At 36.2% G+C, this 26,186-nt stretch overlaps 1 protein-coding gene across 1 annotated transcript in view; it reads left to right on the forward strand.

The window, feature by feature from the left end:
* CPNE8 (copine 8) overlaps positions 1-26,186 on the forward strand; it is a 255,945-nt gene that overhangs the window by 62,427 nt on the left and 167,332 nt on the right. The window contains exons 5-6 of the mRNA XM_004052956.5: positions 6,722-6,761; positions 18,219-18,295. Coding sequence (XP_004053004.2) covers positions 6,722-6,761; positions 18,219-18,295 — 117 coding nt within the window. The remainder of the gene's footprint in view (positions 1-6,721; positions 6,762-18,218; positions 18,296-26,186) is intronic.

Raw genomic sequence — 26,186 nt, forward strand, 5'->3', positions numbered from 1 at the left:
TTCTAAATCTTTGAAATCAACTTGGTGTGAAAGTTGATTATATGAATTGAGTCATTCTTGTCATACTCAACTAAATCAGAGTCAACAGGCCAGGGGGAAAAAGCACTTATAGCACCTGTTCCAAGAATTGAATTTTCCACAAGGCCAGTTGCTGAATCGGTCCAATGTAACCCTAAAGAACAGTCATGACCTGCCATGACTCTAAGACTAGTTTTACCTACCACTGTCACTCACCAATCGCCACTTTTGCCAGCTCCCAAAATCTTCTGTAGTGCCAATCAGTTTTCTTTCAAAACAATATATAGCTTTTCTCTTTCTAATAAAATTCCCAACCTTCTCTTTGTTTTTTGGACATACTGAATGAAAATCATCCTGGTCTGCATGTATATGCCCTGAATTGCAATTCTGTGCATCCCAAATAAAAGATTTAATTTAGAGATTCATCTCTGTATTTTATTTTGATTTCAACATTGGAGATCCTATAAGTTTTGTTACTTCCCTGAACTCCTCGTCTGTTATTTAGCTCTGATTTTTAGATCCATGTCCTGCTCTTCATTCTTACCTGATACTCAAAACTTGTCTGTTCCAGGAACATTTATCTCAGAGTGTCAGGAAACTATAAAGTAACATAAATTAATGTTAAGTAAATGGATATATTTTAACTTCCTAATTGAAGTTGAAGCAATTTTTACAGAAATAGTGTAATGTTTGAAATGTGAAAGCATATTGCAAAATGGAATTAAATAAGTATTGTTTTACCTTTTGCATGTATTTTGTTAGTTTCAGAAATTCAATTCAAAGAACATCTCCATTTTATATGATTGCTGAAAAGTTCAAACAATTAGGGCTAGAAAGGGTTACCTGCAGAAGATCATCAAGAGGAGTAACAAGTCCATCCTCTTAGTTCATGTAGTGTCTTTGCTATCACTTTAGTTCCTTTTGATTTTCCATTTTTTAGAATACTCACATAATAACCTTTAACCTGAAAGAACAGGCTTATTATTATTATCATCATTATTATTGTGATTTCTTCAGGATATCTACATAAGTAAATGTGGAAATAGTGTAATAGTTCACGAGTTATATATATATATATATTATACCTGTGATATTGGTTTTTAAAATTCTTAGCAATGTGTTATTCCTGGTAAAAGTAACATATTCATGGTAAAAAAATTGGAAAATAAAAAAGATTAAAGTAGGCAATACAAATTGCCAGTAGTCCCAACCTCTACCACCCAGAGAACTACTGCAAATATTCTGACATATTGGCAGTATCAGCCTTAAGTAAATATATACAGAGATTAATCTCTAAGAAAAGTGTTTATTTAGGAATAATATACAATAATTAGAATTGCAATTTGCACACGTACACACATGTACCAGAATGGTTTCTGGTGTGTTCAGAGAACAAAAGGAAAGGCTGGAGTTTTACTGGGAAAAGAGAAAAATTACATAGGTTGTTTTGAAAGAAACTTTATTGATGCTGGTTGTGTCTTACAGAAGCTGGTGATCTCTGATTGGTAAGGGGTGGCAATTACTAGGTTAAACTTGTCTCAAAATCACAGCAGGTCCTTGAGGTTTTGGATTGGGCTTGTGAGACAGTTCTTGGAGTAGGTGTTTGTGACTCCCAAGTGATTTTCCCCATGGCTCTGCTGCCATGGGGAAAATCAGTCCTGATTCTGTTTTAGTTGGGTGTGACAAAAATGACCTCATTTTGTGTGATCAATTTTCATTGTAGTAATGTAGTTTGTTGAAGGAATAGCATGCTGAAAGATGCACTAGTGTAAATTGACCAACAGATAGATGTAAATGGTTTTCAGAATTGTTTTGTGTTTACTTAATGCCTGTTGATTTTATAAAAGTCTAAACAAATTAAAAAAGAAGCTTTGAACATGTTTTATCTAAACTGGATATTATAACAGGTTTTAGAAATGGCTTTTATAAACTTAAAAAAAATTCAGTGCTGAAATAATTGTAACGACAGTGAGAGAAAAAGAGAGAGAAAGAGATAGAGACAACTTATTTCTCCTACCACTGACCCAGATTCTTATAAGTACTATAATAGTTAACCGATAATAATTTTTTTTATTGTTACTGTGGTATGTCTGAGATATATTTTCAAGATTACCTTATCGGCTATAAGTCCTAAAATTCCCTTGCCTTTTTGATCTAGTATGTGCTTACTCATTCAAGAGACATGGTTTCTCTCATCATGCTATGTATATATCACAGAGAAAGTAATAAACTTTGACATTTATTTATTTTCATTATAATTATCACACTGATGATAATACAGGTTCCTAATAAATCCACTTTGTTGTTGTGGTTGAAAACTTTATTATTGGTAGAGTAGCTGTACCAAAATGCGTTTGAGCAGGAAGTGTGGATAGCCTTATCACTTCGTAGTATGTGCCAGATAGAGGATAATTTAGAAATCACTCTTCTCATTCGTTTTTCCATTCAGATTGGAACACTAAAAAGGGATATCTGAGTCTAGATATGACTTACCTAGATAATTATTTTCTTTCTTGATAAATAAAATGGTAATAATCATGAAATGTATAATGTTATTATAAAATATTTTAGATGGATCTCAACACTTTGAGGAAAAATAAGTTGTTTTATTTCTTCTAGTAGTTGTCCCAACACCATGTCAACTGTGGTTTTTCCCATTGGTTAAGGGCTCCCTTAACAATGTCAAAGTCTAATTTCATGCCTTTCCAGTCACTTTGGTTTCTTAGAACCATCTTACTCTGTTAATTGTTAGGTACTTTTTATTTTAAAACTTTAATCTCAAACTTCATTTAAGACTTTTCCCTTCCTCTCCCTTCAGCTGGAGCTATTACCCAGCTCCTTGCAGGACAGAAGGGAGGTGGGAATGCAAAAAGATAGGCGGTGTTGGGAGACAGAGATGGGGGTCTCCTACCGTCCAAAAAATCCAGACCTTATGTGGGAATCAGCCTCAGAGGACACATTTTAAGTACTTTGCTTGTCTTGTCCTTATGGAGGAGGGGCCAAAAAGGACATTATTCTATGTTTTTCATCGCTCAGAAAGCACTTTCTAGAACTTTCTAGTGAGTTTCTCTTTCATTGACAGCCCCAGGGTGGACTTGCAGCAGGACCCCGTAGCTTACTGATGAACCAGATGCTGCACTCCCCTTCTTGCAGGCATCCCAGATTTTGGAGCCATACTTTACTTGGCTTTGGGGAGTGGAAAGAACCTCCCTACTGCCCCCCAACAGAGAAGGAAAAGTCTTCACTTATGAATAGTGTGTTCATCACCTGGCCATGGACTGGTCCCCTGAACTTTAGGGAGAAAGTATGTGACCCTAATGTGATTGACTCAGTAGCTCTGAGCTAAGCATGATCACGTATTTTGTTTTTTTTCTTTGGGCCTTAGTTGCAATTCCAGAAATACAAGAAAAATTTCCATCAATATCTGTTACTCTCGAATCAAAAACGTAATCCTACGGTGCACCCAAATCAGCTACTGCCAATTCATTACTGTAGTAATAAGGTTTCAATGGCAGGATGAAGTTGTTTACAAAATTTGTTACTAAATTTAGGCACAGTGGATGCATCCTCTTAGGAGAAACTACCAAACTTCCTCCATGATCCTATATTCTGTCTTCCTTAAAGAAAGTATGGAACTTATAAACAGATACAAAGGTACACGTATACATTGTAACCAGTTAGGATGTAGTGTCTATGTTATGACCTGTGAAAGTGGGACTGGAGAAGTCTTGATATATTTAGAAAAGTTAGAAGAAAAATTGTGTTAAAAGAAAGATGGTAATTTTAGGCTAGGCACGGTGGCTCACGCCTGTAATCCCAGCACTTTTTGGAGGCTGAGGGGGGCGGATTACTTGAGGTTAGTAGTTCAAGACCAGCCAGGCCAACATGGTGAAACCCCGTCTCTACTAAAAATACAAAAATTAGCCAGGTGTGATGGTGGGCACCTATGTCACCTCAGTGACTCTGGAGGCTGAGGCAGGAGAATCACTTGGACCAGGGAGGCGGAGGTTGCAGTGAGCTGAGATTGCACCAGGGCACTCCAGCCTGGGCAACAGAGTGAGACTCTGTCTCCAAAAAAAAAAAAAAAAAAAAAAGGAAAAATGGTAATTTCTAATGCTTTTAATCTAACATATTGTATTCAGGTGTATCATGTAAATTACCTATGAGATAATGGTATTTAAAAAGCTTTGTAAAATACAGTGAAAGAGGATTGTATTTGAAGATACTTAAGCTTTTTGTGATGAAAACATTTTCCTTTTACTTCTTAATTGAACATTCGATGTCATTTCTCCCCAGTCCACACTCGGTTCTTTTTAGAAGATAGTTTCCAGAGTTGATTTTTGAGAAGGAGCTAGCACAGCTATGTTTCATCTCTGATATTGTTTAAGTTGCTAATTTCAATCTTACCTTTAAAAAAATTTTCTTATATAAGAAACATTTCTTGGATAAAAAATGTATTTTTTTGTACTAACAACTGTAGTTCTACAGTAAATGTTGGCAATTTGCTGATTTAAAATTCCAGGCTATAGCTGTTGAAAGTGCTCAGAATGCCTTGATGCGAAGGAGAGTAATTTGTAATTCTTCTGAGGCATGTTTTTGCATCATGCTTTTTTTTTTTTTTTTGCTATTGTAAAATTTAATTATAAAAGTATGAAAATAAATTTATTTACGTAGGTAAACAGGTCATAATGAGTGTGTGCTGTTGGAAGAGAGAGGCAATTAACTTCCTCCTTATTTAAAAAATAATAACAAGAAGTCATATTCTCTGCGTTTAATCCTTCATCTTTCTGCTTCTCCCTGTGGAAAGGAAGTCACAGGACTTCTGGAGGAGAGACTATTTTGATAAAGACAGAAAAAGCTCTAAATATTTTAAGTTTTATCTGGACATTTTGAAGCAGATTCAAAAGTGGCATGTATGTATTGCCAGTTTTGGTTCATTTACTTCCTCCAGGTTATTTATTATATACTTATTGCTGAATCACTTTAAAGCAAATCATTTCACCTACCAATACTTCAAAATAAAGCTCTCACAGATAAGGATGCTTATTTATGAACCTCCTGTTTGTTTGCTTGTTTTTATAAGACCACCACGCCATTGTCCAGCCTTACCCCAAATAACTACTTACTGGCAGCTAACATTCAGGCCATTTGGAAATTTCTCAGATTGTCTTAAAAATGCCTTACAATTAGTTTGTTTAAGTCAGGCTCAAAACAAGAGTCACACATTATATTTTTCTCCTGTGTCTCCTGTATTCTATAATACTTTCCTTCCCCTTTTTAATACCAGTTATCTGTTGATGAGATTCATAATATTTTTTAAAAGAGAAGGTGAGGCAAGAAATTCCATCTCTATAGAGTGGCTCTGTGTGTTATCTCTCACATCCCATCACTTGGAGTAATGCTAAGATTGTTCAGGTGTTGTCTGCCTGATTAGAAAAGACCCTGTCCTTTCACCTCAAAGCCTTAGTATCCCTGGATGATTATTACTTAGAACCATTGCAATTCTAAAGCTAGTTTATGGTAAACATTCTTTGCTAGAGAGTGAATGGACCCTCTGCCTAGCATCCGTATACTCAGTGAACTTTTAATGATTGAGATGTTTTCTTTATTTGTGAAAACATTCTTATGTGAGAGAGGAGACTTTAACCTTTAAAGAGGCAGTTAATTTTTGGTAGGAAGTTATTCACAAGAAATTTGAAATGAATATGATTTGGGAGAAAGACTGTAGTCAGTACAAATATTTTCCTATACAAGAATTTGGCAAATTGAAGGTATTTCGATTATCAGTGTCCTCTCTATTTCTACAAACTCTTTAATGCCGGGGGATAAAGTGATAATGAATGATCTTATTGCAGACTCTTTCCAAGAACTGATTAATTTCCAGTACCAACTGGTCAAAACCAGAACATATGGTAGTCTTATGTAAATATGTTTGTTTCCATAAAATGTATGTTTTCTTTAAGTTCTGTGATTAGGGAAAAATAATGTCTCATTACTGCAGCCAATTTAACAATAGCATTTAAGATATTAAGTAAAAATTAAAATGTGTGCTAAGGACAACCTGTTACCAGGATCTGTTTGTTAAATAATTAATTTGATTTTTTAAAATATTTTATTTTGAGATAAACATAGATTCATTCACATGAAGTTGTAAAAAATAATACAGGAATTATACAGAGAGACTTGTGTATCCTTTACCTAGGTTCCCCCAGCAGCAACATCTTGCAATATCACAAATAGGATATTGACATTTATCCTGGCAATATACAGAACATTTCTGTCACCTCAAGGATCCCTCATGTTGCCCTTTAAAATGATGTCCAGAGAAGAGGGCTTTTCAGTTTTTAAGGAATTTTGAAGTAAGTTGCACAGTACTGGGATACTACTGATGCACAGAAAAGAGAAGGTTTAAACTTATGCACAGAAAAGAGAAAGTTTAAACTTATCAAAAAGCAGAATTGATTATTGAGAAAATATTAAGACTTGTTAGGTGTTTAGAAATGAAAGAACCCAAGGATCATGAATTCTACCACTGGCATGTAAGCCACGGAATATGTGAAACTTTAAAATTTGCTAAGTTTTTCTTCCTATTTGTATTATTTTGGATTCATTTTTATATTATTTATGTGTTTTGGAAAATACTGGTTTTTTTTCTAGCTGTATTTTGTGGAAATAATTTGAGTTTTATATTTCAATCTTTTAGGTATGATGTTGATTCAAAGAGTCCCAACTTATCCAAACATGTAAGTTCATATTTTTATGTTTTTATAACATTATAATACAATGATTAGTACTTATGCTGACTTATTAATATTAAAGTTATACATCTATTAAGTTATTCATGTAACGTGATTGTCATAGAAAATAAGTAACATTTTAAAAGAACCCCAGAAAAACATTTTGGAGGAGCTTATTAAAAACGTTACCTTTAGTAAGTAAAATGGACTAATCTTCTTCTTAATTTTTAATCTTTATTTTTTCAATAAATGATGATTACAGTTCCCAGTGATGTTTGAAGTTGGATCAGGTTAAGCAAGATGAAATTGCAAGTGTCTTTTTGCAAGGTTTAACTTCTAAGAGAATGGGAAGTAGCTGAGTGTAGGCAGAGTGGTTTGTTATTCTGTTTTTTTTTTTTGTAGTTTGTTTATTTACCAATATTTCCTGAATATCTGTATATGCCAGGCATTGTGCTAGTTTCAGAGGGCATAATATGGACATGATAGACATAATCTCTGTCCTCAAGTCACTTATAGTTTTGTTTTCTTTTTTGGGTCCCTCCTTTGGTCTATTCCTCTTTTCTCAAGAGCTCTAGTTGCTAGGTAACAACTGTTACCTGGGGAAATTTCCAGGTCCAGGAGTAGTTGGGCATCACAGCTAGACAGAAAAAGAAGTGTAGATGGGAAGGGAGGAATGAGAGTGAGATACTCCAGCAAAACATTGTGCTAATCCATCAACTTGTTTATTGACCTGTGAAGTTGGAATTAGGCCACCCCCAGTAGGAAGGGCTGAATGAGGGTGAAAACAGCATTCTGAAAGGAGATAACTGAGGTGCCAAGTGAAATCTGGGTACACAGATGTAGAATTAGCAGTTGTGTCAGAGTTAGGAGGCTGGCTGGACTAACAGTGCCCAGAAATGTAGGAGGGTGAGATTTTTTTAACTTTTCCACTGTTGTACGCTGTCAAACTAGAATAGATGGGCATGTGATTTCCCATGAAGTTTGGAGAAGGGGAGTGTAATAATTCAGAAAAGAGATGAGACAGAAAGGGGAATTACGAGCTAGGAAACAGATTTGGAAAATCTGGGAGCATGAATACGTATGGTGGTAAAAATCACATTTACTGCTGCCCCCTTCATTGAAGGAGGTATGAGATTTATTTGTGTTATGAAGCATACAGCAGAATCATGTGAAGCAGTATTCAGGAACAGTCTGTCTAAGTGATTTACCTCTTTACAGGTTGAAAAAAATGCTGCAACAAGCTTATTGCTCTCCATAAGTAAAGTTCATTGTGATCGCCATGCCACCTTCCTTCTCATGATTAAGGTTTATAGCATTGTGACTAGACATTTACAATTTATTTGCATAGCTTTATATTGGAAGTTTTGCAAATGTCCTAAAAAGAATCAGAAAAGAAACTGCATTTTATAGTCAAAGTTGTTGAGTTGTAAAGAAAGAAATGTATTCACTTCTCACACATAGGTTGTTGATTAAAGGGATTATGAGCATGTCATAAATGTGAAGTGTAGGTTGGCTTTATGGGAGCTGGCACTGGAAACGGTGGTGAGTTGTGAGTGAGATAGCTATTCTCTCCATTTCTCTTTCTCTCTCTCAGGCCACATATTCTTTTTACCATGTCTTTTCTCTGAGCTTCTGCTTCTCTTTGAAGACCAAGTTTCTCTGTTTAGGGAAATGACCTCACCACTTCTGACTGGACATAGACTTCCAAGTACCACTCTCCCTGAATATAGTTTCTGTGTTTCTTAGTTCAAACTACTCTTCAAAGGGCGTAATAACTGGCAGGTAAGGACATTTCCGTGGGGTTGGATATTTTAAGTGAAGTTGGGAACATGTGTTTCCTATCAGTGGAGTTGCCTTAAGTACAGGGCAGAGAGAAGTGTATGGGATAGGAAGGTACCTTAAACATGGCTAATTCTTTTCCCTTTAATAGTCACTAGTGACTACATTTTATTATATAAGAGATACTCCTCCTAGAAATCATAAATGTATATTTCCTTTCAAATCTTTCTCTTTTGTAGAAATACTTTTATTTTCATAAGAAAATTTTATCTTCTCATCGTAAGAAATTTTATCTTGACACTGCTTTACCCTCATGATACCTCTTTTACTATCTCCTCATCAGGTTTTCACTTCTGCTTAAACTACCCCGACATAGGTGAGATTAAGATTGAATGTCTTCTCTTCACTCTTTACCTCGTAATCTCTCTCTCTCTCTCTGTTCCAAATAGGATTGACTACTCCATTCTTGAAACATTCATTTCTAACTTCCACAGAAACTTCTCCCTTGCTGCTTCTCCAGCCTCCCTGTTTACCCATTATCTGTCACTTTAAGCGTTATTTCCTCCTCTTATCCCTTAATATTATTTTTTCTCATAACTTTATTTTCAATTTTTATCTCATCTCACTATATAAACTGTTTTTGGGAGAGCTCAACCATGTCCCTACCATACCTGATGACCCTCAAGTGTTTATCCCTCTGGATACCTTAGCAAATGCAAGTTTCAATTGCTTGTTAAGTATTTCCTAGTACATACTCCACAGAAGCCTAAAACTCAAGTAGATCTAAAATTTATGATTTTTTCCTTCCAGATCATGTGCTTCTGCTTCTGTGATTTATCTTGAGAATAATTCATCAACACAGTTTACTCAGTTAGAAAATTTGGATGCATGGTTAACCACTTTCTGTGTCACGTGTGACTTTTACTGAGTCACCAAGTCCTGTTCCTTCTAACAAAAAAATGCTTCTCTTTCTGCTTTCTTCTTTCCCTTCTTGCTGTTATTGCCTTAGTTCAGATTCTCATTACTTTTCTACCGATATATTGCGTCATCTCCTGTAGGTCCCATGATTTATATTATTTCACATTTTAAGCTATCCTTTGTATTTGTGTCTGTGTTATATTTTTAAAATATATTTATTCGACTGTACAGATTAGTTAATAAGTGCCTGAGCTTATAAGTAGGTGAAGGATGTCGAAAGAGAAGAAAAATGTGTTTTTTGAATTGTTATAAGAACTGTTAGAGATGACTATCTAGATTTCTGTTAGAAATTTATAGCAAAAGCTGTTCCTTAATTGAAAGCATACAAGTACAGATTTTAGGTAAAGACGCATATAGCTCATCCAACCCAAAAGAAATTCATGAGGATTTTTGAAGACCAGACAGAATCAATGAACAAGATAGGTTTATTCCCTGAGGATATGATTCATTAAGACTGTTGTTGTCTACCTGCCAATTTTGCAAAGTGAAATAAATATGAACTGGAACCTTGTAGGAAAAACTGCTAAGTGCCCAGGTTGCATGTGGCATAAAGGCACTTACTTATTTTTTTATAAAAGGGATTTTGTAGCAAGAGAGACCCCTTGAATTAGTAATAATAATTTTTTTTTCCATTCTCTTTTCTGATAATTTTGAAAGAATTTTCTTTCAGGATGACTTTATTTGGTGTTTGGTACTTAAGACTCTTGGGTCAAATTCCTGTTTTTTGATACTGTTAGGGAAAATGGAGATAGAATATAGAACTGCACCTTAGATTTCTAACATTGCAAATAAATATGACGTAAGACATAAAGAATCATAATTACTTTAATTGATTCTATTTGCTGTGGAAACGTGTTTTAGTGAAAACCATTGTGCACCAGACAAAGACTTATGGAATCTAGGGACATCTTTTTTAGAAGATTTATTCTGTTTATGATTCTCTGAGGAAATAGCTTTACTAAGATATTTTTCCCTATAGTGTTAGGCCCTGTGAACAAAATATGGCATTTTGAATTCTGAGTTTGTTCTGTAAGGTACTAGTGAACCTACTCAACTAAATACTATTAGCAGAACTACATAGCATACTTTCATTTGCATAATTAAATTGCATAAGCCAAACCATTAATGAAAGGATTAATGACAGGCCCATAATTGGTGTGTACAGGATTCTGCTTGGGATGTTGGACCAGATAACATAGAAACTGTACTCTATATACTCAATTTTCATACAGACAAGGCAATCCAAAATACATTTATCCACTTGGTTGGTTGCGGAAGGCACCACTAAACTTTTTGTTTCAGACATATTCATGGCTCACTGGATTATTTTGTACACTAGACAGTAGCCTTCAGTGAAGGTGTATAGTTTTTAACACACTTTCTAAATATTATAAATATAAGCTTTCACATGCAGATCAGTTATATTTAAAAATTTTATTTGAATATTGTTTGGACTATGAAATGGATTTTCTCATAGAAACAGATTTTTAAGTGGGGCAAGATTCTTTCATTAGAGTATAAAGCTAATTTAACCTATATATAGATGAACTGAATTCTAAAGTATTAATATATATTCATATAGGCAGACAGGCAATAAATATAGGACAGGCACTTGTCATGCTGGGGAATATAGCAATGAATAAGACAAACAAGGCCTCTCTCCTAAAGCAGCTTACATTTTGGAATTGAAGAGGTGAGGTAAGCAGATTTACTCAATGAACATGAATACAGTAAGTGATTAAGATACTTGACTTTCTTTATGGCACTTAAACTAGTAAGACATTGACACTGGGAGAGAGTGACTGGAGAAGCACCAGTAGTCAGAAGCTGAAGTTTCCCTAAACCAACCAGCATGGTTCTATGCCATTTATCACCTTGGGTGTATATTTACTGAGGAGAAGGAGGGAATGATTGAAAATCTAGGAGAACAGCATCCCAGGCAAAAGGAAGAACAGTACAGTGGCCTTGAGTCAAGAAAGAGTTTGGGGCCAGGTGCGGTGGCTCATGCTTGTAATCCCAGCACTTTGAGAGGCCGAGGTGGGCGGATCACGAGGTCAGGAGATTGAGACCATCCTGGCCAACGTGGTGAAACCCTGTATCTACTAAAAATACAAAAATTAGCTGGGCGTGGTGGCACATGCCTGCAATCCCAGCTACTCAGGAGGCTGAGGCAGGAGAATCGCTTGAACCAGGGATGAACCAGGGAGGCAGAGGTTGCAGTGAGCCGAGATTGTGCCACTGTACTCCAGCCCGGTGACAGAGTGAACTCCATCTCAAAAAAAAAAAAAAAGTTTGGAACGTTGGTGTGACAGAAAGATGGCTACCATATGTAAAATATTATGAGTGATGAGGGGAGTGTACTAAAATAGTTCGGAAACATACATAGGAATCAGATGATGGAGAGATTTGGAGGCCACAGTTAAAAAAAGAGTTTGGATTTTTCTTTTTTTGGATGGATGTCACTGGAGGATGATGTGATCTGATTTATGCATTTAAATGGTGACTGTGACAGTTGAAGTGGAGAGTGGGGTTGAGGAAGCAAGACTAGAATTAAGGAGGTCATTTATAAGGCTGTTGTAGTTTGACTGGATGAGCAACCTTTGGTGGTTAAAAACCATTGAAGTGGTAAGACGTGGTCAGATTTGGAATATATGTTGGTAGTATGACTGATGATGAATTGGATGTCCAGTGTAAAAATAAGAGAAGTTAGAGTGGCTACTAGGTTCCTGATGAGAACAAATGGGTAAATAGTGATGTGGTTCATATAATGAGGTACATTGGGGAGAAGGAGATTGAGGCAGGGGGATGAGGATTGAGAGACCCATGGTAAGGCCAAGTTCATGTTAAATTTGAGACCCCCAGTAAGCATCCAAATGGAGATATTGATTAGGCAGTGTTTGAAGACTAAGACATAGATTTACTAACCATCAGCCAATCAAGTTGGAACTCAGAGTTATCTAAGAAAATGCAAATGGAGAAGAGAATAGGATAGAATCTTGAGGGAAGAAGAGTAGCTAGAATGATCATTTTAAAAGCCAGCTAGGACATGTCGCTTTCCAGTTTAAACCCTCCAATGGCTTTCATCCACACTTAGGATAGAAATCAGTCCTTGATATAGCCCCTGGTTACCTCCTCTCCTGCCATTCTCGTCATTGCTCACCCTGCTCTAACCTGCTGTCTCTCTTGCTTTCCTTGAGCACCCAAGTACTTGTCTCAGGGACTTTGTTCTTGCTTTTTCTCCTATCTGTAATGCTTCTGCCCCAGATCTTCACATGGTTCCCTCCCTCACATGATTAAGGTATCTACTTGAATAGATAACTGCGAGGCATTACCTGACTGCCCTGTGTAAAAGAGCTCTTCATGTTATTCTTTGATGCTTTTTCAATAAAAACTTTCTTTTTTTCCTGTAGCCTTCTTTCTAGTTCTTATTAGATGATGAGAGGTAGCCTTATACACATATTCAAGCTAAAATGTTTATGACTGTTGCTATACATGGCTATCTTTCCCATTTGCATTCTCAGTAGGGTCTTAAAGAATCTGCCTTAGACTTTCAGACAGAGATAGGGATAATGCCTGAGATGAGTTTGAATATAGTAACTTCAGCACTCATTAAGTTATATTAGGTGGGTTCGTTTGCACATAAAACTGGCCCTTACTCAGGGCTTAGTGTTTAATAATGATACTTTGTCATAGTATAATGTCATATTTAATATTATTATTTGATAATGCTATATTTCAGATATTTAATCATAATATTTAGTAAGTTTTCTAGTTATTTGGCATAGCACCTGTCTCACCATGTTTACTAGCAGTGAGAATATTTACTTATTTTCTGTTAACATATTACGTTTTGAACTTCGTTATTGATGAACTAGTGTTCTATCAAAAGTGATGTGCTGTAACAATGTAAATATTTTCCATAGATTTGTAATATTTGTGAATATAAATATTTAAAAACTATGGTAGAATGTTATTTTACTATAGCATAGCTTTATTTTGAAAAGCTGTATGTGGTATATGTTTGCAATTATTGAATATATATGTGGATCTTTTTTTTTTTTTTTTTGAGACAGTGTCTTACTCTGTCACCCAGGCTGGAGTGCAGTGGCCTGATCTTGGCTCACCGCAACCTCCACCTCCCGGGTTCAAGCTATTCTGCTGCCTCAGCCTACCAAGTGGCTGGGACTGCAGGCCTGCACCACTATACCTTGCTAATTTTTGTATTTTTAGTAGAGACGGGTTTTCACCATGTTGCCCAGGCTGGTCTTGAACTCCTGACCTCAAGCGATCTGCCGGCCTCTGTCCCCCAAAGTGCTGGGATTACAGGCGTGAGCCACCATGGCTGGCCAATATGTGGATAATTTTTAAAAATTGGTGGCCGGGTGTGGTGGCTCATACCTGTAAACCCAGCACTTTGGGAGGCCAAGGCGGGCAGATCACGAGGTCAGGAGATCGAGACCATCCTGGCTAACACGGTGAAACCCCGTCTCTACTAAAAATACAAAAAATTAGCTGGGCGTGGTGACGAGTGCCTGTAGTCCCAGCTACTTGGGAGGCTGAGACAGGAGAATGGTGTGAACCCGGGAGGTGGAGCTTGCAGTGAGCCAAGATCGCGCCACTGCACTCCAGGCTGGGCAACAGAGCAAGACTCCTGTCTCAAAAAAAAAAAACAGGTTAATTTCAGTCACTGATCATCTACTTGTTGAAAACTTAATTTTCTTTCAGTGTCTTATTTAACTGCGTTCATTTGGACTGTTAGAAAGCCAAAGGTATCTTTTCTTTTTCTTTTTTTTTTTTTTTTTTTTTGAGATAAGGTCTCACTCTGTCGCCCAGGCTGGAGTACAGTGCCACGATCTCAGCTCACTGTTACCTCTGCCTCCGGGATCAAGCGATTCTCCTGCCTTAGCCTCCCAAGTAGTTGGGATTACAGGCACACAGCACCATATCCAGCTAATTTTTGTATTTTTAGTAGAGGTGGGGTTTCACAATGTTGGCCCGACTGGTCTTGATCGCCTGACCTCAAGTGATCCGCCCACCTCGGCCTCCCAAAGTGCTGGGATTACAGGTATGAGCCACTGCTCCTGGCGTAGCCAAAAATATCTTAAAAATCAACAGTTGTGCTGAGGGAAAAGAAATGTATACACTCAGGGATAGTGTATAATTTTAGAAATTGTATTTGTAATTTAAATTTAGAACTTTGTGTTATCTCTCGGAGGTTGGATTTAGCATTTTGGTTTGTAGATGGATCTATCCGTTAAAAAGACAAATTCTTGCTTTTTTATAATATTAAAATGTGAGAAATTGTTTCTACTAAAATATTGAATCAAGCCCGGGTGCAGTGGCTCATGCCTCTAATCCTAGCTCTTTGGGAGGCTGAGGCAGGTGGGTCACCTGAGCTCAGGAGTTCGAGACCATCCTGGCCAACATGGCGAAACCCTGTCTCTACTAAAAATACAAACATTAGCTGAGAGCGCCATAAATATTTGGGGGCAAAATGTACGGTACCTGTAGAGGCCTCCATTCAAGTCGTATGTACGTTATACTCACCTGAATTTGCAAGAGCAACAGGCCGAGGTCTTCTATAGCCTTACACTTCCCAGCTTCACCTTTAAGGGAGAGGCCTGGGAAGTGATCTGGCAGTACTGCCCTGTATGGCTATATGTCCAGCTTACTGCCACAGTACTGTTTTCCTTCTCAGCTGATGCCTGTGCTTTTCATGTCTGCCATTATGGGCCTGTGTTGATTCTTCAGCAGTCCCAGTTTAGCTAACTGGGTGATTGCATTCCCCTGCGCTGGTGGAGCTGGAAAAGGAAATGACTTCTGATTTAGTTTTCTCCTGGGGCTTTTTCTGTAGAGTCCAGTGGTGTATGTCATAGTGTATGTCAAGCCACACACCCTTTCCTGTGCTTCTTGTAGGTATGAAATCGTCCTCATTACCTAGCACTCAGGTGTTTTTAATTCAGGGGTTTATCAAACCAGTCTAGTGGAGTTCTGGCCAATCAGCTAGGACTAGCCAGAGCTGGTTGACACCAGTGTGTGTGTGGCCTTTGACACAGAAATACACAGATTCACGTCATAGCTTTTTGTTGCACGTTTTGTTGATTTTGTTCAGCCAAGGTGATTGTTCATATGTTCTCTTGTATTTGTTAGTGTGTCTCCATATTAATATGATCCTGCTCAATATTTATGTTTTATTCTCTTGAGCAATTTCAGCACAGATGGCTTTTACTGAGACTCGCTACTCCATTGGCAAAGTCCATTTAATATGTAGTATTTGCAGGTGCGCATTAGCATAATTATCCTTAGAAAAGAATTCTGGAATCGCCCTTGTGTGTTTTTTTGCTGCTGACTCAGAAGAGCAGTGATACATTTCAGATCTTCAGTTTTCAGTTCTTTCTAGCTGTCATGAGACTTAAAGAAATTTAGGTTTATTAAAATTCCATAAACATTTGTAAAATCTGTTTTGATATTGATACAGAAGTGCCATTATGAAAGGTGTTTCATTTAAATATGGGAAAGTTTTATCTTAAATTCTGTTTATGTATTTGAAAGCAAATTTAAAGTGATTTGCAGTTTAATGACCATGCCGGCAGTATCCAAGTATCAGATGTGGGGTTATTTTTTGTCTCAAGTGCAAGTACGGTTTTCACCAAATCCTGTCCTTTTTCTGTGCGGTACTGTTTGGGGCCTTAACACTTTGCCTCTTATTAACTACCATAGCCTTCTGATTGATCTGGCTTCTAGTTTTTTTCCTCATTCCTGAAATCACTCTGCAAACAGGCACTTGAGTAATCTTCTGAATACACTGCTCTAATGGTGTCCCTGAATTGGTGAAAGGCTTCTGGTTGCTTCTGATGACCCTAAGACAACTTTTGTGTCTGGTCATGAGGGCCCTCTCTGGGCTTGGCTCTTCATCTCCATTTCTGCTTTTTACTTGAGTCCTTCTCTTTTCTCATTATTCTCTGGCCTGTGACTCTGATCTGTTCTGTAAATCTAGAATGTCCAATTATCTTCTCTCCAAGCAATATCTGATCTGATTCCTTACTGGCTCTCAAGAAAGTAATTCCTTTGGGAAAATGTTCCCTTGACTATGCTAGTCTACAGATATCTTTTCCTCCTGTTTTTAATTAGGGCACTTCTCACCCCCACTTTCCCCACCTCCAACACTGAAGAACATAGTTTTTACTTTTGTGGCTTGGTAAGCTTTTTTGTGACTGGGTCTCATTCCTTTCATTCGACTAGAAGCAGAGAGGCAGCATGGCTTGGCATAGTGATTAGGTGAATAGTAAGCCTTGGGTTTAGACTTGGGTCCAAATTGTAGCTCTGAGCAATTTACTTTCTCTGTGCCTCAGTTCCCTTATCTGAGAAATGGGGCCAATACTAGTTCCTCACCATGAGTTGGCTTTTTTTCTTTCATCTGAGAACAGTCATTTCTCTGTAAAACTACTAAACTAAATAGATTTGTTTATTTAGTATACTGAACACATTTTGTTTGCCATTAATCCTCTCTGTCCATCCTTCTTAGGAATTTTCTTGGTCCTGTTCACTACACAAACAATTTAGAGAGATCTCCCACCTTGTTTTAGAACAGGGCAATTCTTTGAATCATATACAGGCTAAGCTAGAAGGCACGTGTCTTTCCCTGGAACAACTTCACATTTTCTTGACCTACATATCCAGATGGTGTTGGTGCCCTTATTTTATAGATATATGAGTTTGCATTGTACTTATGGTATTTAAATTCTTATGTGGCATATCAATCTGGAGTCAGAACATCAGAGTTTGTCTTGGCTCTGCTATTTATGGAAAATCAACCTTCTAGAGTTTTAGTTTCTATTTTTTTAATTAAATTAAATTAAATTAATTTAAAAATTTTTGTGAGTACATAGTAGGTGTATGCATTTATGAGGTACATGAGATGTTTTGATATAGGCATGCAACGTGAAATAAGCACTTAGTTTCTTTATATGTGAAATGCAGTGTTAATATCAGACCTCTCACTTACAGGGTTATTCTGTGTCTTGAAAATAAGAATCATACGGTTGTATGTTAATGAACGTTATAGTATATTTTACTTAACCCATTTTTAGGCACTTACAATATGCTAGTATTAACTCTTGCAATAGCTAATTGAACCCTCAGAACAATTTTGTGAGGAGGTACTAATACATTATAGAGAAGAGTAAACTGCAGAGCTTAATTGATTGCCTACAATCACAGTTAGTAAGTGGTAGTACTAGAATAGACACCTGGCAGGTTGGCTGTGGACCCTAGTTGAGGCTACTGCATCACATGACCTTTCTCTAAGTGTTACTGGGATTAGCCACCTCTGCTGTGGGCTTTCTCATTTTGTCTCCTCAGCCAACAATTCCAGTAATTCAGAGGCATCCGAAGTTAAGCCAATTGTGCATTCAAAACCCCCAACTTTTGTCTATTTTTTATTATAACTTAAAACATAAAAAGAAAACAAATGCAATGCCTGTGAACTCAGAATAACTGCTCTGTGATTAAAAACACAAAATGCTGTACAAACATGTGAAAGTCACGTGGTAAGATTAATGCATATTGAGCTTATTTTACTTATTATTGGAAGTTAGAAATGTCAATATTTCAGCAATGAAAACAATGCAGATGTATGATGTACAAAACATATACTGTAAAGATAGTTTGGAAACTTATGAGCTTTAATCTTTTTATCTATTTCAGGACTTTCTGGGACAAGTGTTTTGTACATTGGGAGAGATCGTTGGTTCACAGGGAAGTCGCCTGGAAAAACCAATAGTGTAAGTATTTTTTAATTCAGACAATGAAATGCCAACTTTAACAGTTTCTATTTTGTCAGTTTGGAATTGGTGAATGCCTGGTTGTGGAGCAAAAGTGGGTTTTAAAATCTTGTTTGAGTTTTTTCTTTTAACAAATAATTTTGACATATTTTTAAAGAATAATTTCTATGTCACCTGTCATATGCTATGCTAAAAAATTTTCACAAGATGAAATGAGCAAATTTAAATAAGGAAATGTGTTGTTTTTCTTTTGGTTGTACTATTAATTATCAGATTTAGTACTTCTTGAAAAAGAGATTTTACTCTTTTGGGTTAGTAAATATGTGTAGTAAACTGCTGTTAATACCATGTATTTCATAAATGAACTTTCGGTTATTGAAATTTTCATAATAATTTTTACCATGGAAGTGGCTTGTAGAGAAAGCTGTAAGTAGGTAAATATTGGGAGAAGGTAATCACTAAGAATGGTCTATTCCATCTTCACCTTCAGTTACTAGGATCATGTTTAGTTTTCAGGTCAATTGCATGAGTTGATTCTGTTTTCTCCAGTTCCAAATAAGGCAGAGAGCAAATTTTAGAAATTTTTCATGGCTTTATTCTCCTTTCCTCCTTCTTCCCCTTCCCTAATCCTGATTATTTGGATTGACTTAACTGTTCATAAAATTCAGAAGATCTAGAAAGAATAGTACATTTGCAGAGCTAACCACAATGTCAAAAGCTTTAGGGAATTTTGAAGTCTTTATCTTCATCAATCTTTTAAGAATCTCAAACTCAAAAAATAAATATTCCAATACTCCATAAATCTGTTTATTTCTGACATAAATACTTGAAATGGCAAGGCATTATTCTCACATTTCTTATATAAAATTAAACTTTTTATTTAGTGTGTTCATTGCTTTGCAAGAAATTATTAGGCTAATAAGAATTCTATAAATTATAATTTTTTGAAATTTAATTTGATTTTCTTAGAAAATTATTACCGAATGTCAGTTTGAAAACTTTCATATATCAGCTCCCATTTTAAATTCTTTTTGTGTGTAATTTATTTTCACATAATTATAGGACTTGGAAGCTTATTACAAAAATATATTTATGCTCACTTTAGTAAGTAGTAAGCAATCTGTGAGGCAAATGCAAATATTTTATTGAGTGCATATAATTCTAATTGCATCTCCTATTCTAGTGACTTATGCTCACAAGGATTCCTAAGATCACTAAATCTACCTTTTGTTTTTTGTCATTAAAAAGAATCAATAATATATGCAATACCACCTTAAAGATGCCTTTAACATTCTTCAAGAGAAAACAAAAGCAATTAAAATACAGAATTTTCATTTCCAAGCAACAGAATAGAGATTTTTATGAATGGGTACACTTCTTATTCATTTATTTATTTGTTAACTTTTATTTTAGGTTCAGAGGTACTTGTGCAGGTTTGCTAGGTAGATAAATTTCACATCACAGGGCTTTGGCATACAGATTATTTCATCACCCAGGTAATAAGCATAGTACCCCATAGGTAGTTTTTCGGTCCTCACTTTCCTCCCTTCCTCCACCCTCAAGTAGGCTCCAGTGTCTGCTCTTTCCTTCTTTGTGTCCATGACTACTCAATGTTTATCTCCCGCTTATAAGTGAGAACATGTGGTATTTGGTTTTCTGTTCCTGTGTCAATTTGCTTAGGATAATGGCCTCTAGTTCCGTTACTGTTGCTATAAAGGATAAAATTTCAGACTTTTTTATGTCTATATAATATTCCATGTTGTATATTTACCACATTTTATTTATCCAGTCCACCATTGGTGGGCATTTAGGTTGATTCCATGTCTTTGCTATTGTGAGTAGTGCTGCAATGAACATAAACATGAATGTCTTTATGGTAGAACAATTTATATTCCTTTGGCTATGTACCCAATAATGGGATTGCTGGGTCAAATGGTAATTCTGTTTTAAGTTGTTTGAGAAATCACCAAATTGCTTTACACAATGGCTGAACTAATTTACATTTCCACCAGCAGCATATAAGTGTTCCCTTTTCTCTGCGGCCTCACCAGCATCTGTTGTTTTTTGACTTTTTAGTAATAGCCACTCTGACTGTTCTAAGATGATATCTCATTATGGTTTTTATTTGCATTTCTCTAATGATTAGTGATGTTGAGCATTTCTTTCCTATGCACGTTGGCTATGTGGTATACTTTTTTTTTTTTTTTTTTTTTTTGAGACGGAGTCTCCCTTTGTTGTCCAGGCACAATCTCTGCTCACTGCAACCTCTGCCTCCTGGGTTCAAGTGATTCTTCTGCCTCAGCCTCCCGAGTAGCTGGGATTACAGGCGCACGCGTGGCGCCCTGCTAATTTTTTTTTTTTTTTGTATTTTTAGTAGAGACGGGGTTTCAGCACGTTGGTCAGGCTGGTCTTGAACTCCTGACCTCGTGATCTGCCCGCCTCGGCCTCCCAAAGTTCTGGGATTACAGGCGTGAGCCACTGCGCCCAGCCTATGTGGTATACATTTTTTAAATTAGTAATTTTATTGGAAATTTTTATCTGGTGTTTTTTTAACATAAGGAAATCATAATTCTAATTTCAGAAAACGATTAAATTATTAAGTTATAAAAAATTTACCAGTGGAAAATCATATTTATATTAATCTTGGAACATATTAAAAATTTGATATTATTATAATGTGTTGATTGGGGTATGTGGTGAATAGAACATAGCATAAGATATGGTCCTTGTTCAGCTGATTCAACAATTCCCAGTAGGTGTGACCAGCAAAAATAAATTCTTGCTAAGAGGTGAAGATACCTAGGGTAGACTGGTAGAATATGCAAATGTTGGGAGAATTTGCTGGGGGTTGAGTCATGATCATTTTATGTAATCAGAAAGGATGAGATTTAGATTTTTCTTAGCTCTTGCTAAGGGCGGGATATAACATACACATATTTCATATAGTGTAATGAGGGAAAGACTTCAAAACTTGCTCATCCAACATGGATCTACAGTAACCACATGCTGTGCTTCATCTATAGGATATTCTGAAATTTAGACAACTTTATTGAAGGTCCTCAGGTTCTATCTTTCTTACTGAAAAAGGAACAATTAATTTGATTTTCTAAGCTTATATCACTAAATTTTATTCAGCCCTTCATCTCCTTGGACAGTCTTGTCAGGCAAATAAACATTAAGAAAATAGTTTAAAGGTAAGATTATTGTTTGAGCAGTGGAAGATTTCTAAATTTTTCTTAGAAAACTTATCTAGGCAAGTTTTAGTACTAAGTGGGTAAGAAAATGTAAAGCTTGAGTGTAGCAAAGAGATGGGCTACAAAAGAAAAAAGCAAAGAAACAAAACCTTAGGAATTGCAGACTGGTTGCAATTATATTCATTAAACAGTAGTGAATTGGATTAGATACCTAAGATAATCCAATAGAGGAAAGAGATGAGAGGGTGAAATGAAATAGGAGAGATTAATTAAAAATGGGAGAGTAAAAGTAAATACGATTAGTTTGCTAGTGGAAAGATATTTTGGCTTTATTAACTAAGGCATCCAGTGACATGCTATCACTGGATCAGATGTTCCAATGCAGGTGAACAATGGACTGGAAAAAACATTTTGTAGTCACCCTTCATCTTGCATAGAAAAGACTGGCTTTAATGAAAAACTCTAGCTGTGAGAGAGGCGTGTGTCTGGAGGAAGAACATGTGGATTGAAGAACAAGGTCTGTTGGCTAAGTTTTAAGTTCAGGTACTTTGAGAGAAGATACAGCTTCTCTGCAAATAGCATTTTACTCCCTTACCTCAGTCTCAAATGAAAAACACAACCATTCATACTTTGTGTTTGAAAAAAGCACAATTGGGTTGAGGAAGAGCAAAATGCTGTTTGCATGGAAGCTTTATCTGCGAATAATGCCAAGGTAGCCCTTCAGAGCAGCTGGTCCACTCCATGGAGTCCTAAATTCCACATTCATCCTTGCTAACTCCTGCTCTTCCATGTACTTCACTTTTTTTACTTTTTAACTTTTTTTCCTGAATCAATCTAATAAGCAAATAGTGGGAAGAGATGGGAACATGGGAAGATCTGAGATATTTCAGTGGAAGAGGGAATGGCTTTGGAAGAAATGAAACCAGGGAAGATATTGGAGATGATGCAAGGTCAGGAAGTGTTTTCTTCTCGTGACAGGAAGCTTGGTGACAAACACAACTTCGAAGCCTCCATGTTTTCACATGAATATGTAAGAGTAGTAAAATTTATGAATGCATGACCGAAATAGCGGAGAAATTCACACTGGGGAAATAATAGGTATTTATGGTATAGCTCTTCCATCTATTCTTCATAGTTTCCACTGCCTCCTGCTGTCTTGCTGTGTGAACCTGCCCTGACCAGATATCTTTAACTGTCTGGTTAAAGATAACATTGTAGGACAGCCACTAAACATTCTACTGTTTTTCATGGTCTGGTCCTCATGACTGAGGATAGAAATAGAATTTGCACACTCCTGGTGCTGCAGCCATTACTTTTTGCAATCATGTTTGTGAGAGGTTAGGTGATTTTCCCTATCTGGATGGGCACTGGCTTCTGAATTGCAGCATAGGACACCTCCAGAAGCAGATATCCTGAGGCAGACAGTCCACTTGCAAGTAACACACAATTGATTTATCATGAATTTAAAGTCTTCTTGTGTCCCAAATGTTATTTATCTTAAGTAGCATTATCCAAGTACCTCTTATTTATTAATTTTAGATTAGAGATTTATTTCCCAATTAGTTTCCCATTTATATTCTAAGTTATTCAGAATACTTCCTTGTTTTTTTTTGCTTTCTTTCCTTTAAATGGCCTAACTTAAATTATTTTCTGAAAAGATACTCAGAATAATTTCTTCTAGTTTTTAATTGCGATTGTGTTGTAATATCTCCTCAGAGGTAGTCTTTTTAATTTTATGATAAGTGTAAAATTGGGAGATTTAACGGAGACAACTTAGAATTTGAAATTATTTAATATCAATCAAACTTTTGACAACGAAGTTAGGATTATTATGAAGGTAAAATGGTTTGTTGTATTTAGCCTCTTGCCTCATTCTATAATGAGAATTTGAATTTAACCTCGGGCTTTTTTACTTTCTGTGTTTTGGTTATTGTTGTCATTTATAAAATTAGATTTTCTCATTTTATTATGAGAAAAAGCATTTTTATTTTTAATATTTTATATGCATAATGATGAAATAATTTGAAATTGATGTTCAATAATTTTTAGTTTACTTTTTAATAGCAGCTTAAGATTTTTGCAATTTCAATAGTCTGTTCTGTTGGATTTAAGCTTTGGGCAAACACGTTTCTCATCTGAATTGCATCCTACACTTTTGGTCTTTTCCTGGAACCCTCCTAAAATGAGTCTTGTGCTACTTAATTTGACTGAAACATTTACTGTGCTTCCTATGACTCATCGGCTCCTCTCTTTAGATCATCCCATTATTATTTAGCATTATACCCACTCAGCAGTGTGTTTTCTCATGCTGTGAGATTGTATCCAATTTTCTGTGATGCTGTCAAAGAGTCGTATGTCTTCTATCTTTAGGGATCTCAGTGATGGATTCAGCAAAGCCTTCCAAAATGCAAGAATCAGCACCGGTTTAAGAAAGATTGCCATTCTCTCCTCTGGGAGGGAAATATTTATTATGTTCCTCAAGTAATAGGCCTATTTGTTCCTGTTACTCTCAGCCAGGCATGAGTGGTTCCATATAAAAGGATCAGGGAAAAAGGCAGGCACTGGTAATAATTAGAAACTAGATTCTTACTCCAGGGAGAAGCAGGATACAATGGGAAGAAGCAGTACCAGCAGTAATGGTACCAGCAGCTGTTTTGACTAAAGGACATTTAGGAGGGCAAAGGCTATGTTTTTTGTAGGCTGGCAAAAGCGCTTTGTGATCTAGGCAGTTGGTAGTGGGTGGAGGATTAAGGGAAGGTTCCTAGATGGATGATTGTGTCCTAACAGGTGAAGAGGACAGGGACAGGGACTCAGAGGCAAGTGATAATTGAAAAACCAGCTTGTAATTGTCTGATAAATGTGGGGATCTCAATTGTGACTTAGGGTTCAAGGACAGAGACAGACAGGTGCTGAAGTACAACAAGATGAAAGCAGGGAGAGGAACAGAGCAGAAAGGAAGCTTCAGAATAAGGAAGAAGACTAAAGTAGAAGAAAAGTGTTTGAGGAGACTTGAGGCAGAGACTTACAGGGTTGGCTTAAAGATTTGACACAAATGTGGACTTATCCTGAAAGTTAGGCTTTGACTGTGAATGCACTTAGAGATCAAATGTCTGTGAGAAGGAAGAGGAGGAAGAGGGATAGGAGAATGCGTAGTCATAAAAGTGGGAAACATACAAACTCACCATAAAACAGGGCATGTTTTTAGCATGCAGCTTTTTGCCTGTAAAAATGTAATCAACTTTGGGGGAAATTTTGAGGCTCAAAGTAATCTTTATTAATTAAATTGATATTGTTATGCTCTCTAATTTACTTCAGTGGAAAGAATATTGGGCTGGACTCAGAAGATGGTGTTTTTAGTCCTATCTCTGCTACTAACTTGCTATTGCAATATTAGGCCGTTTTTACATCTATACTTTTTTTGTGTCTATGGGTCACATTTGTAGTAAGAATTTGCTGTAGAGCTAAATGAACAGCCACTGTAATGAAGTTGATAATACACGAGCTTTGGGAGCAGTCAGACCTGGGTGTTACAATTGATTAGGTATGTAATTTGAGCAAAGTGCATCAAATTCCTGAGACCCAGCTTCCTCATCTGAAATATCTGAATAATACTCATATAAGAGTATTATTGTAAGTAACATCAATACTTTATACAACTGATTTGTGATGGAGCACATTAGAATTTAATAAACACTCAAATGGTGACTATTATTAATATTGTTTTTATTAAAAATAGCCAGTATCTTTCCTTCCTTCCTTCATCTTTATTTTTCTTAGAGACGTTTTTAGCTAGGAATTCAGCAAGTTTAAGGAAAGGACCGTGTTAAACCAAACTTGATTACACTTACGTAAAGTGTTAAGTATTATCCAAATATAAATATTAAAAACTATTTGTCTGTTTTCAGTATGTAGCTGAACTATCAAATAGGGGAACTGAGTTAGATGTCTTCTTTTCATTAGCTTGGGTTTTATAAGATAGTTTTGGGAATATCCTGAATTTCCCATGTTAACATGTAATTGCAAAAAATAATCCAGAGTTCAATGTGAATTAAGAATTAGTTATATTTTTTTATTTGCAAAGACTACACAGATGTGTATACATGTTTGTAATCTTCACATGATTCAACACATTAAAAATAAAACCACTGATTGCCTTTCAGATAGATATTAGATACTTCACCAGCCTAGAGTAGAACTTTAATCTACTTCTGGGAAAGCCTCTTGAAAAATGGTATATTCTTTTTAAAGGCCAAAGATAGAAGGAATTTTAGTACATTTACTCATGTTATTATACACAAGCTTCTGAGGTTTACATATAATCAAAGTTTAATAAAAATGTTGAGTTGAACCACTTTCTTACGTTCATTTTCGAATGTGAGTGAGCTCATTCTCTGGAATGATCTCCAGGGAGGTAAATTGCTTACTCTAAATAGGCAGATTATGTGTATCTGCAGATTCCCATGATTCTCTGCTCTACTCAGATATTCCAGTAGTGACAACTAAAGTCGTACAGATGAAGAACTCTTCTGGATGGAAAGGATTGTAAAGGATATGACCAGTCATGAGAGATATAGGTAAAATGAATGAGTTTTTTACAAAATAGCCTTTAATGTCATTGTCAGAGACAAGCCTCAGAATGATTGGTTGGTTGTTCTGACTTGGTGTGGCATGTGTCTTGTTCCTATGAGACTTGTGTG

The sequence above is a fragment of the Gorilla gorilla genome, chromosome 10, assembly GCF_029281585.2.
Source record: "Gorilla gorilla gorilla isolate KB3781 chromosome 10, NHGRI_mGorGor1-v2.1_pri, whole genome shotgun sequence".
In the NCBI taxonomy this organism is placed as follows: Eukaryota; Metazoa; Chordata; class Mammalia; order Primates; family Hominidae; genus Gorilla; species Gorilla gorilla.